General features: G+C 49.3%; 4 protein-coding genes across 4 annotated transcripts; 2 read left to right on the top strand and 2 right to left on the bottom strand.

Moving 5' to 3' along the window:
• Positions 1 to 1,843: 1,843 nt before the first annotated feature.
• Positions 1,844 to 2,963, top strand: Aud_000421 (SANT/Myb-like DNA-binding domain-containing protein; the record flags this gene model as incomplete). Its single annotated transcript, XM_043285934.1, has 2 exons — positions 1,844 to 2,776; positions 2,844 to 2,963. 2 exons carry the CDS (start codon positions 1,844 to 1,846, stop codon positions 2,961 to 2,963), a joined length of 1,053 nt encoding a protein of 350 aa, XP_043141869.1.
• A 516-nt stretch (positions 2,964 to 3,479) lies between these two features.
• Positions 3,480 to 4,688, top strand: cox5b (cytochrome c oxidase subunit IV; the record flags this gene model as incomplete). Its single annotated transcript, XM_043285933.1, has 6 exons — positions 3,480 to 3,570; positions 3,721 to 3,771; positions 4,005 to 4,163; positions 4,249 to 4,349; positions 4,427 to 4,517; positions 4,606 to 4,688. 6 exons carry the CDS (start codon positions 3,480 to 3,482, stop codon positions 4,686 to 4,688), a joined length of 576 nt encoding a protein of 191 aa, XP_043141868.1.
• Positions 4,689 to 5,437: 749 nt separating this feature from the next.
• Positions 5,438 to 7,309, bottom strand: Aud_000419 (purine-cytosine permease family protein; the record flags this gene model as incomplete). The annotated part of the gene is made up of 6 exons (XM_043285932.1): positions 5,438 to 5,521; positions 5,576 to 6,281; positions 6,347 to 6,460; positions 6,510 to 6,567; positions 6,634 to 6,787; positions 6,851 to 7,309. 6 exons carry the CDS (start codon positions 7,307 to 7,309, stop codon positions 5,438 to 5,440), a joined length of 1,575 nt encoding a protein of 524 aa, XP_043141867.1.
• Positions 7,310 to 8,615: 1,306 nt separating this feature from the next.
• Aud_000418 (uncharacterized protein) lies at positions 8,616 to 9,618 on the bottom strand (the record flags this gene model as incomplete). Its single annotated transcript, XM_043285931.1, has 6 exons — positions 8,616 to 8,657; positions 8,720 to 8,803; positions 8,854 to 8,886; positions 8,942 to 8,989; positions 9,061 to 9,424; positions 9,614 to 9,618. The coding sequence occupies 6 exons, from the start codon at positions 9,616 to 9,618 to the stop codon at positions 8,616 to 8,618; spliced, it is 576 nt and encodes a 191-aa protein (XP_043141866.1).
• Between the last annotated feature and the right edge of the window lie 2,922 nt (positions 9,619 to 12,540).

The raw sequence follows: 12,540 nt of genomic DNA, 5'->3' as shown, positions 1-12,540 counted from the left end.
AAAACAAAGGGAACTTTGGGTGGGTACATTTTCAGGTCACAAACACTAGCCTGCGTGAGATGCTACATTCCTGCTTGACAGCATTACCTTCTACTCTATCACAGATTCGGAGCCTGGCATTCGCAGCTTGATTTCGTGGACATTACCCCGAGGTCCCACACCTGTTTTTTGAGACCTACAGGATTTATAGACCAGGATCGTTCTCTTATACTCGAGTCAGAACACTAGGCTGGAACTGCCCAGCAGGGCCACGGCCCACCAAACACCAGCCATGAGCTAGCTAGCATCCTTGCGCTAGTAGTCCTGATACTCTGTCACCCCCCTCTTACCTCGTGGGAGTTTCGCCGGTTGCTCCTATGTGCTCAGCGCCTTTCTCATTTATTGGCCTGTCATTTGAGTGGATTTTCTGGCACCCAAAGTACGGCCTCGTCTTGTCTCGACGGTCAACCAGGGGCCTTGGCTATTTCAGCCTAACTGGTCTACGGCATGTCGGCATCTAGAGTGAATCCCTTAACCCGACGTCCAGCGTCCTGCTCATCCTCTTTCGTATCCAATAGATGAGCATTAGTTTATCCTAGCCCAGCCTTGGTGTATAAGCGGGCTTGACTGTCTCCGCTCCTGTTGATTCTGTAGACATACATGCATGGTGACAAAGAAGCTAAATATGAGACTCTGTGAGACTCTCTTTGTCTAGCGCAGTGTTTCAGGCTTAGTTGTTGCTGTCGGTTTGCTTCTCGCCTTCTTAACCTTCCCAGAACCTGCCATACTTTGGCAGTAATCGGGCAGCCTAGCACGGAGCAAAGAACCTCTCAGAGTTTTAAATTGCCTGGTTGGAGTGCAGTCGTCATTGTATGCTTTAGGCCCCATCTGCAAGCCAGGTAAGCTTGACTGGAACCGCAAACCCGTCGAATGGGCGATTTTCTTTTCTTGTGCCGATTCTGCGATGTATGGAACTCCGCCTCTTCTCTACTACCATCCGATTACCCTTTCCGTTCTAGAACTTTTCTCGTGTCTTCGCATCCATTAATCTGTCAGGCGTTGTCGGCTGGCATTAAGAGGCTGCACCCTATTACCGAACAGGGTGCGCGCCTTATTGAGAGATTTATCTGAGCCTGTCTCGGCCTTTGTAATTTCCTTTTTCTCTTGCTTTTATCTCCGTGTCCTTGCACCTTCAGTAACGACAAGGAGCGCCTCAAAAATCCCATTTTCACACTAATCTCCCCTGATGCCAATCGGACTCTGTGTCTGACCTGTCCGTTGCCTCGATTCGGTAAAGCTGACCCATCGCATCCAGTGCGTTGACGACCGAGTCTAAAACATTCCATTTCAAAGACCCAACTGGCCAACGTACCCTGGTAAGAGGAAGCTGTTTCAATTTGCCAAGTTCACCCCAAGCAACCTATAGCCTGGACCTTCATCAGATACAGAAGGCCTAAATGGCCCTTCCTGCCCCTGGACATTTCTCGACTCGAGATGCTTCACACGCTTCTATTCGCGGCCCCGGCTCATCATCATCAGGATATATTCCAGCATATTGACCAGTGGGACAGTCAGCGCATATCAGCGCGTATCAAAGCGCACCACATCACTGGCGAAGCCAAGGGTAGGACTGGTTACTCGAGAGTCTCTCTGTCGTTGTGCATGGCGGAATCATCTCGTGTTGCAGCTCCTCGAATCAGTTAACGTTCGCATCGCAATCTTCGACATAAACGAAGCATTCCCCTTCTACTTGTCGCAATAACCAGGCTCCGATCATCTTCTATACAGTCAGATCTCGTGTCGAAGCTTTTAAGAAAAGATCGAATAGCCTGCCGGGGCTTCGGAGCCCTAGCAGAGCCGATGTATGTCTGTGACGCTGGCGGATCCGTACCGAGATTATGCTCTTGATTATGCCCAACATGCTAAACCGGAGGGGCATGAGAACGCACTCGCCTACCAAACGCAGCATTCGCATCTTCAACGTCATAAAGAAGCCAACCCTCCTTTCCCGCAGGGGACCCCAAGCAGCACGGCATACGAGCAACATCATGCAAGCACGACCGTTCTCTCAGCAGCAAATCCTGACATTTCCCAGTCCGTTGTTCTCACACCAGCGCACATGCTCCCTAGACAGCTTCCGATGCAGTATACCCCTGCCACCTTCGAGATCCCACCAGTTCAACGCGGCAAGAAGCGACCACATTCCGAGGCGGAAGGCGAGGGTGACTACGGGGACCATGGGGTCCGCCCGCGCTTGTCAGCGCTTTCCACGCAGGCATCTACAGAGACGGCACAATCCCCAGGGATGCTCTTTTCTGTCCAAGGCGATTCTTCACAGCAACAAGCACACCATCAACAGCAACAGCAACCGCAACAACAACAACAAAATCAACATCACCACCACCACCACCACCATCATCAACCGATGTCGAGCCATGGATTCGGGCCGCCTGAGTCGATGGCACTGCCCCAACAACACCACCACCATCGTCTACCCCCGCAGGCTTCGCTTCACTCTGCAGAGCGGCATGGCATGAATGTGGAAACGTCTCCTATTCCCTCTGGTCCACCAAGCGTGGTGGGCCAACCAGGCATGCCTGATCCGGCTCCCAGGCCTCGAGGCCCAAAACTTAAATTTACGCAAGAGGAGGACGCCTTACTGGTCGAATTGAAAGAGAACAAGAACCTGACGTGGAAGCAAATTGCCGATTTCTTTCCTGGTCGAACGAGTGGCACGCTGCAAGTTCGATACTGTACCAAGCTGAAGGCCAAGGATGTGACATGGACGGATGAGATGGTAAGCATTACTTTATGAGATTCAACATCCAAGGAACCATTGACGTACTAACTGATGCATTTTGTAGGTTCAACGACTACAGCGTGCGATACAAGAGTACGAGAATGATCGATGGCGAATAATCGCAGGGAAAGTCGGCAATGGCTTTACTCCAGCAGCTTGTCGAGAAAAGGCGTCTCAGCTGTGACGAATGTTTTGATGGATATCATATCGGCTACACGAAGATGGGAATGGTCAGATGCGTGGGATTTCCTACTTCTTCTTCTTCTTCTTGAATTTCTCTTTTTCCCCCTTAAGCGACGGATGGATGAAGAAAAACCATGGCTGGCTATGGGAAGATGATTATACAACATTGTGTATATATCTGTATTATAGGGATTAGAACAGTCTTTTGGACCCCAGGCGCTGCAATGCTGCGATGCAGTTATATTTACCCTAAGCCCTAGAATGACTACCGGAATGGGGAGGAATGCTATACTGGTATTTGTAGTGCACCGTAGAAGCTCCGCAGCCAATCAGTCGGGTCTGCTGAGTAAGTCGCAGCGCACGACTCGGGAGGTTTGGGCGGCTCTCAGTCAGTCAGGTGCTCCAGTCGTCTGCGGGCCGAAACGGCTTCAAACTCACCTCGAACCTCCAAACTCCCTCTCCACCAACCCTCCTCCCTCCACTCGTCCAGCCGCGATACTATCAATTGTCCAGGACAATGTTCCTCCAACGCACAGCTTTCGCCCTTGCAAGGCGCGCCCCGGTCAGAGCCATTGCTGCTCGTCCTTTTTCCTCCTCGGTCGTCCGCTGTACGTGAATCCAATGAATGGCCAGCACCACCTCTATGACACCATCGTCCCTTGCGTGGCCCAATTGAGTCTGCACAAGGCAATCGATAATCACTTTGTCGACAATGCTGCATGGTGCTCCGGCTAACATTGGGCTTTTTCGTGTTTTAGGCAACAAGAAGTATGAGGTGAAGAAGGAGGGCAAGATTCTTCCTTTTGAAGGTTGGTGATAACGATGATCCGTCCAGGCCCCTGTCATGCAACATTACAGAATTTCGAAAATACCAATCATTTATCTGTCGAGAGCTACCTATTTGTGCTATGCAATGTGTCGCTGGACTCGTTCTCTGTCTCATTCTTGCATTTTCGTCATACTGGATTTTGTTGACTTTCCGTCGGCTATAACACCCACTGTGAGCAAAGCATTGTGCTGACACTTTATGATTACTTTGCAGATATCAAGGGTGAAGAGGACCTCATTGCTCCGGGTGCTAAGCCCGGCACCGTCCCTACGGACGTCGAGCAGGCCACCGGTCTTGAGCGTCTAGAACTTGTCGGAAAGATGCAGGGTATTGACATCTTCGACATGAGACCCCTCGATGCTTCCAGAAAGGGTATGCAGATCTCCTTCCATCAATTGAATTGTGGGAGCAGCGTGTCGCGCGATTGAATCGAGGCTAACGAAGCCTGTGCGATTAGGAACCCTTGACAATCCCATCATTGTCAAGAGCGCTGGTGACGAGCAGTACGCCGGTTGCACTGGATACCCCGCAGACTCTCACCAAGTCGTCTGGCTGACGGTAAGTATTGCACGCTTCGCGGCTTCTTTGTGCTCTCAAATTGCGCAGATGGCTAAGGCATATCTCTCTCACCATAGGTATCTCGTGATCGTCCCATTGAGCGCTGCGGCGAGTGTGGTAATGTCGTCAAGCTGGAGTATGTTGGACCTGAGGAGGACCCCCATGCTCGTAAGTCCCCTTTACATGTCCCATATCTCTGCTCGCCTTCTATTTTCCCTTTCCGTCGTTTTCCGGATCCTTACATATTTGTCTGCAGACGAGCATCACAGCCACCACCCCCCTCACGAGGAGCCCAAGACTTTCGCCGACTACGTCAAGCCTGAATACTGGTACCGGTAAATATTCCATGCTACGAATATTGTGCGATTGTCATGTGGCCTGTTACTCCATGGAAAAGAATTAGGAGAAAAGAACGCACGATAGACAGCAAACGTCAAAATAGCTAGTATTCCCACCTCAGGCCTTTTGATTGTTTATTTGTCACGCGTCTAAGGCGGTTGTATCTTCACTGTTGACCCCTCCCTGTGAATTTTTTTGTAGAATATAGTCGAAGTTGATTGAACGGAGTGTGATTGGTGTTTTGTTTTGCGTCGATTTTTGCCTTCTTTTTTGCCCTACTGCTTTACTGTAGATTGTCTTCCCTGACTTTGTTAACCCGTCAAGTCTACGTAAGATTTGAGAAGGACGTGACACATGCAACCATGGCTGGATGGCATGACATGGCCTAGTAGGGATTATGGAGTATGGCATGATCTGCGGGAGTACCCGGGAACCGGAAGTGCTTTCGTTCGTGGCTAGGTCTTTGACTACAAATGCAAGTCAATAATGGCGCGATTGACGTGAATTAGGCATCAGCAACATACAAATTTCAGTGGCGGAACCAATCCAATCCATATCCAGAAACTCATCAGTGGCATTATTGCTATGGAATAGACGTGTATGCATTAAGAATCCAACAAAGAACTTTTCAATATCATTCCCACGATGAGACCTTCTCCCCGGTCTTTACTCTTCTATAGTCGTGCATGCCTATTTATTCGGCCGTGGCAATCTTTTGTCGTAGCTCAAGTACCCAGTCACCGGCAGACTCACCGTTTGAGCCAGCGAAGTTCAATGTACCGTAGGGGAGGGTAAACGAGGGCGGCCCATGTGAATCCCACATAGTTGCCCATCTGTAGCAAGTCAGAAGAGGATTTACTGGAATGAAGAACAGAGACAGCACTTACATCTGCGCCAGCTTCCCCGACCAACTTGGCAAGCGGTCCGATGTACCAGAGCTGCGCCATGCAGAGGACTGCACCGGCCCAACCGACCAGGAATGCAATGAAGGCTGCAATGCCCACAGGCAGCTTGGACGGATCGTTCCAGGCGTACCAGTTGTATCCACTGCGTAAGCGGAAGATGAAGCGCTCTTCGAGAATGATCGCGATCCAGATCGCGACCCAATATCCCATAAGCGCGAGGAAGTTGGTGAAGATCTCGGATAGGTGGCTCCGCCCCGCCAGGGCGCAGACGATGTAGATGACCACGCCAATGGTGTTCCAGATAGCGCGAGGTACCATTTCCGCGTACCGGCCGAGGATTTGGAAGTCGACACCCGCAGAGTATGTAGGGGCAACGGTGTTGGCGATCAGTCCGAGGGCGACAATTACGGAGCAGAACTTGCCGAATCCATGCAGAGGGCCGAACCCTTCGACGATGAGGGCGCCTGCACCCTTTGCGTATGCCGCGCTGTATTCTAGGTGGGAATGTATACCGGAGGCGAGCCCAATACCGGCGAGGAAGGCCAGGGTGAACGAGACCATCAGGCCAGACAAGGATAGGGAGAAGATGGCCGACTTGGAGGTCCCTTCTGGATAGTAGACGAAAAAGTCTGCCGCCAGAGGAGCATAGGTGATGGCAGCACTCACGCAAATCGAAAAGAACGATAGCCTGAGGCTGTCAGACTCGAGCCAAAATATTTTCGCCGCAGGTAAACTAGGACTCCAGAAACATACCGGTTCCCGATGATAGTGCGAGCATCTCCCACCGATGGCGTTGAGAGGTCATACTTCGTGGCGGAGACGCCGAACAAGACGCAGATGACGATCAACTGAGGAAGGAAGGCGTAGCTTGATACGGTCAGTCTTTGTCTGTTTAACTCTTTCACGCTTTACATACCGCTCATAGTAATGGAAGGCATCAATGCCAAAGGTGGCAACGACCCAACTTATAAGAGCTATAATCACGATACCTTCGACTTGTTAATTCAAGGACAGGCATTAATAAATGACAAGTTACTCACCAACGGCAACTGACAGATTCCCATTTGGTGAGACAGCAGACAAGATTTGCCCGCCAACTACACAGTCAATGAGGCAATACCCGAGCATCTGGATCAAGTTCAAAATCACTACGATCTTGCTGGGCCACCACCCCATTGCATAACGCCCGAAAGCCTGCATAACTGTCAGAGAAAGCTGGCTTATCGCGCAAAACACTTAAGCGAGATGAGCACATACCATGGTGCGGATTCCAGAGATAGGTCCTCGAGTAGCCATCCACGACGACACCACAGAACCAAGCAATGCACCCAGGACAGCACACAGCGCCGAGTCAAGGAAGCTGAGCCCATAAACAACAGGACCCAACATTCCCAGAGTTATGTTGTTTGCTGCCAGATTGATCGAGACCCAGAGCAGGAACGCCTGGGTGTAGGAAACCCAGGAGAGCTTTTTCATGCGTTCACCCTCATGCACTCGTTCGATCCCGCGTGCCTCGAAGTTATACTCGACGAGCTGTTGCTCAAACCTCCTAAGGTACATGCCCACGCGGGACGGGGTAACGCGGCCATTGGGGCTCTCGCTATGGTTTTCACCATTCTTGTGAAGATAAGGAGTTGGTTGCTCCTCTGAACGGATGCCCGAAGGCTCCTTTTCGGAGTGCATCCCTAGCGAGGGATTCGCGATTTCAGACGACATGCTGTTACCCTTGAGTTAGTATTCAAATACGATTGAAAGGGCTAGAAGCTCAAAGAAGCGGGCATGAGTCCTTTCGCTGGAATTATCCAGATCAAGTTCAACCGTATAATCTCAGAACGACAGCAGTGACGCCACATGTATCCAGGGAGCATTGGCGACAATCTGACGATGCGACCAGCGACAATGACCACCAGAGGATATGTGAAACGCAACACTGAAGCCGAACACCGGTCTTCATGCAGGTCGATTATCTAGATACCTTGATCGATAGACAAAACCAGGCTACTCGTCTTCATGATAGGCTTGAAAGCTATATGTTGCAGATTTAAGAAGACAGGAGAGATGTACTGGAATGTTGCTTCTGGGCCCAATGGAGATTGAGCCGGTGTGATACTCGATGACCTGGTGATAGAGGGAAGGAGGATCTTTTTGAGTCAGCGAGTTTTGCTCCGATAAAGGATTGGCTCCACACCTTGATGGAGTGAACTACTTCCGAGTAATATGTGGGGAACTCGATCGATATGCCAATGAGCGCAAGCCTCTCCCCTCTCTGACAAAATTCGATCGACGCAAGGATGAGTACCACGATTTAGATGAGGGAGAGAAAGAAACGAAAAGAATAGAACAAAGGCAAAGAAAATGAGCGGGGGATCCTTCACATATTTGTTTCCCGCCGCGGGAAACTTTTTTCAACCTCAAAAACGTTCCGCCCTTCGCGCCTTGGCAAAAGTCATCCTCAACGGGGCGATGGATCGAAATTTGAGAGTACAAGATAAATAACAGATTAAGTATCAGATAAGCGAGACAGGTAGTTGTCGGCTCTACATCTACAGAGGATTGTCGCGGAACCCCCAATGACCAGCCCTCGGAGAGCTTGGGCCATCCAAGCCCTACATATACATTATCGGCTTTGTAGCGCGAAGTATGATAATATTGTTAAGCAAAGGGGATTAAAATAGGGACGGCTCGATAGGCACGTGTGGCTGGGGATGTCTTAATCAATAAAGTTGATTCTAGCACATGCATCAACTTGGTAGAGAAATGCATATGATCGAAAATGAACAAGTGAAGTCAAGGGCATATAGTGACAGTCGAAGAGCACGGCCGAAAGGAAACCCAACGAAACGAAAGAACATAGACTGGACAAATGGAAAAATGACGAACTCCATGACCCTGTGCCGTTCCTAAACCTTGTTTCCATGTCATGCGCTCTGTGTGCCCACCGCGAAGCTCCGAGTTCGATATATAGAGAGTTGCATCATTACCCTGCATGAAAATCATCACGTCGTTGAATGTCATATCACGATCAAAGATTCTTGAAATGCTCCTTCGCATATTGCTCGCATGCCTGTTTATACACAATGATTTAGGAGTTGGACACCACGCAAGTTGGAGGAAGATGTGACTAACTTTGGCGGGCTTTCCAACTTTCTGTCCGATGACCTTCCACTTATTGGCTTCATATTCTTTTATTGCCTCCCGTAGGGCAACGGACTGGATGGTGTCAACGCGCAAAGATCATCCAATAATTTGTCAGGCAGTACCTCTTCTTCCGCGAACTCAGCATAATGCATATCCTGTGTTCAATGTAAGTACCATGTCTGAGCTCATGGGAGTGAGGGCACGCCCAACCTTGTACCAGTGCTTTTTCACACTCCCCTCAGTTCGTGTGGGGAAGGTCTGCAGGGTTCACAAAGGAGCAAAGAATCAGCGAAGCCAGTTTCAATATGAGGTAGACAATCGGGACGAACCTTGGCAATCTCGCTCCAGCTGCGACCCGCGTCGCGCATCGTCTTGAGTCTCTGCTCTTCCTCCGCCGTCCAGGGCGTATTGGTCCGTCCTTTCTTCTTTGGAGCCGCTTCTGGGGCACTTTGGGGATTCTGTGTTGCATCCGCCGAAGCAGAAGTGACTGGTGCAGCCATGGTTGCTGCGGCACTTGACTGGGGTGAAGCACGGCGTTTGCGGGAGTTCTGAGGCGCCACCTGAGCAGGAGGTATAGGAATGCCCTCGTAAGCAGGGACTCTCTGGAAAGGGTTGATTTGTTGCTGTGTTAGGAGTTGTGGTGGTACGCTGGTGGAGACAGATGTCTTGATGCGCTTGGATGTTGGAGGCGACCTGGTCAAAGAGAATGAAGGGAAACTCAATGTTAGTAAGTGAGACGTGCTCCTTTTCCCGCCATGAGCGGGAAGCGTTCCAGGAGAAACACGCATATAGCATGCACATGTATACCCCATGTGTATGGTGTACACGGAAAGGGAAAGAAGGTCTTCTGCTGCGGCGCAGGATAAGAAACAGGTCACTTACGACATGTTGGAAGATACGCCGCTGTCCCAGTCACGCTGCGACGATTCATCTGTCAATACACATGCTTAGGAGATTAGCACATCTGCTACTGACAGGAGTTTGTGTAGATTGGCCGTCAAGTCTAGGGAAGTGGGCTCTTTTTGTTACACTAGACGCGGTGATGACACGGGCGCATCCCACAGTTTGGCGGTAGCGCCGCAGGAAAGGAAGGAGGGAAAATGAGCGAAGGGCAGAAAGGAGCGACCGGAGGGTGATACATGCATGCATGCATGTACTGTATGTATGCGATTAAGTCAAAAAAAGGGAGTGCTGGGATGGAGTGGGTAGGAAATTGAGGGTTCAGAGGGGAGAGTAGGCGTGGGAAGGGGAAAGAGAGAGGGATGTATAAACAGGTTTAGGCACAGTCACAGGAGTAGTTCTCTAGCATCTTAGGATACATTGGCTGAAAATAGTACGGACTGACTCGATGTTGTTGACTGGAGTCGATGATGATAAGACACTCTTTGTCAGGACCCGGTGGAGATACAAGAGGGAACGGAGAGGAGTGTGAGATCAGAGGTGAGGGCTTACTGATCGTCAGAGTTCATTTTATTGGTATCTTTATCTTCAAGAAGAGTAAACGAGGGGAAACATCAGAAGTATTAACCCGAGCTGAAGAGTGGGTAATAGTAATAGTTGTCAGTAGCAGAGACAAGTTACATTCGGAGGTTGAAGAAGCAGCTGTGGGAGGAGGAGTAGAGGTAGGCTGACGAAGTGATCGATAAACAAATGGGGGAGAAGGGAGGGAAAGAGAAACAGAACTAATAATGGGAAGGGAGCAGTAAGAACCAGCGATTCAACCTTCTCTGTAACAATGCTAGACGCCAGATCCAGTAACCGTCAGCTAATCTAAAAGTACCTTTGAGCTACAGTACCTAGAACCAGGTAGGTAAAGTACGTCAACCAGCTACATTGCATACGTCTCAAAGATAGTTGGTACTTGATGCATTATTCATTGTCATACTTATAAATCGAATTATCAGCACGCTACGGACAAATCACTAATATTTCATGAATGAATAGGTAAGAGATTATAGGTACCTTTGGCTAAAATTCAGCGGAGGCGTTGAAGACTGTGATAGAAAAGACCAGGGGAGCCACGAGAATCCATTCTCCATTCATACTTTATCATTCATTCCCGCTCAGTCCGAATCCACTTATTTGTTTTTTCTTTGCCCTCTGTCTTTGGACAGTGCTAGCCAATGAAAATCAGATGCTGAAAGAGGTCATTCTCAGAGACCGTCACTTGCGTTGCTTGCATCCCATCAGAGAGCATTTCTGTTCATAATGTGATGACTCGAGCCTGGGACAGGCTCTCGTACCATGTGAGAAGAAAAGGAGGGTTTGGAACTGTGCTTCATACGGCAAGCTACACCTAGTAACTGCAGGGTATGTAGCTCTCTCACATGTCCAAAGCAGGGTTGACGACTTCGTGCTTTGTTTCAGTAGATAACTTCATATTCGTATAGAAATAGTGATCCTTCCTCCATAGCCTCTGTGACCTCATTTCTACTGCACAGGCTTCTGCTCTTTGCAGAATAAAAGTCAGTCATAACAACAAGGCCTGCTTGATTATACCTGGGGTAATAACCACTTAGATGCTAGGCAACGAACAAGCCAAGACAAAGAGGAGGGGAGGTGGCGGGATTTGTCCTGTGCAAGTTGCGATCCTGTAAACTACTAGTAAGAGAGGCGGCAGCTACATTCGAAGAATAGCAGGGGGCCAGTAATACTTTTGTGGACGGCATGGCCCAGCTACTTTACTATCTCTTCCCGAGGTGACAGAGATAAAACAAATAGATGACAGGGACTCTGAAGAACTTCGTATATCTAGTACTGCCCTGGAATCTCCCAAAGCGACCGCGCGGCACCGAGTACAACCTCAAAAATCCCCAATATGCTCACATCTATTCGTGTAATTGTATGTATTGCAATACCTTCTCCTGCGTACCAGAGGTAATCACTGTCCAGCCCTGTACACCGAGCGTCAATGCTCCAGGCAAGTGCGGGGTAAGCTGAAGGCCTCAATCAGGCAGAATCCGACCAGTCAGGCAATACGAAGCTTGTCCACTGACGACAGAACGGCCTGCTTGTCGGTACATGTTGCAAAATCATGCACACCAGAGAGTTAACCAGTGATATAGGCGTAGTACCGCCTTGACAGAAGAAGGCGAGATCTGATATTGTGATTCTTCCCACATCGCCGATCCTCACTGGTAACTCGCCAATATGACAAAGTTACTGTCAAATATGTAAAAACTATCTAGTATAAACCAGGAGATACCTCAACGGCTCAAGATCAAAGAGCTTAGTATAGTACAGTGGTTTGAGTTACGATCAGCCAGATAAGCATTACCTCAATTTATCGAGATCTACATAAGGTAGGCACTCTTATTTCTCTTCATGACGATGACCTAGTCATTGGGACTCAATGATAAACTATCCTGTCAGCGGAACATCATAAGCGACTGACTCGCAAGAGGGAAAGGCATGTCGAGTTGAATTGCGAAGCACCCGGCGTTCTTTTCAATCGAGCGCTTGGTGACCGTGCGTGCTTATTACAGAATGAAGAAGAGACCTAGATATACGGCAAGCCCGCCAAAAGCATTCTCCTACCTGGTATCACAGGCAAACATTTAGTAGGACCAGAGTATGTACTACCTTGGGTTCTATTTCCCTGCCACAAAGTTATGTTCATTCGATCTTTAATAGGCATATCGTCGAAGATTCCATATATCACTAAGTACGGAAGATATGACGTGCATTATTGTTATGAGCCAGCTTCAGCCCACCAAGCTGGTAAAGCTAGCAGAACCTTCGACGACGCAACAGTCCCGTCTCATCAGCAAGAATGCACGATCGCCTAGCGCTATCGACTCAGCGCATCT

Source organism: Aspergillus udagawae (assembly GCF_001078395.1).
Source record: "Aspergillus udagawae IFM 46973 DNA, scaffold_1, whole genome shotgun sequence".
NCBI lineage: Eukaryota > Fungi > Ascomycota > Eurotiomycetes > Eurotiales > Aspergillaceae > Aspergillus > Aspergillus udagawae.
This window is presented reverse-complemented; position numbering and strand designations above follow the sequence as displayed.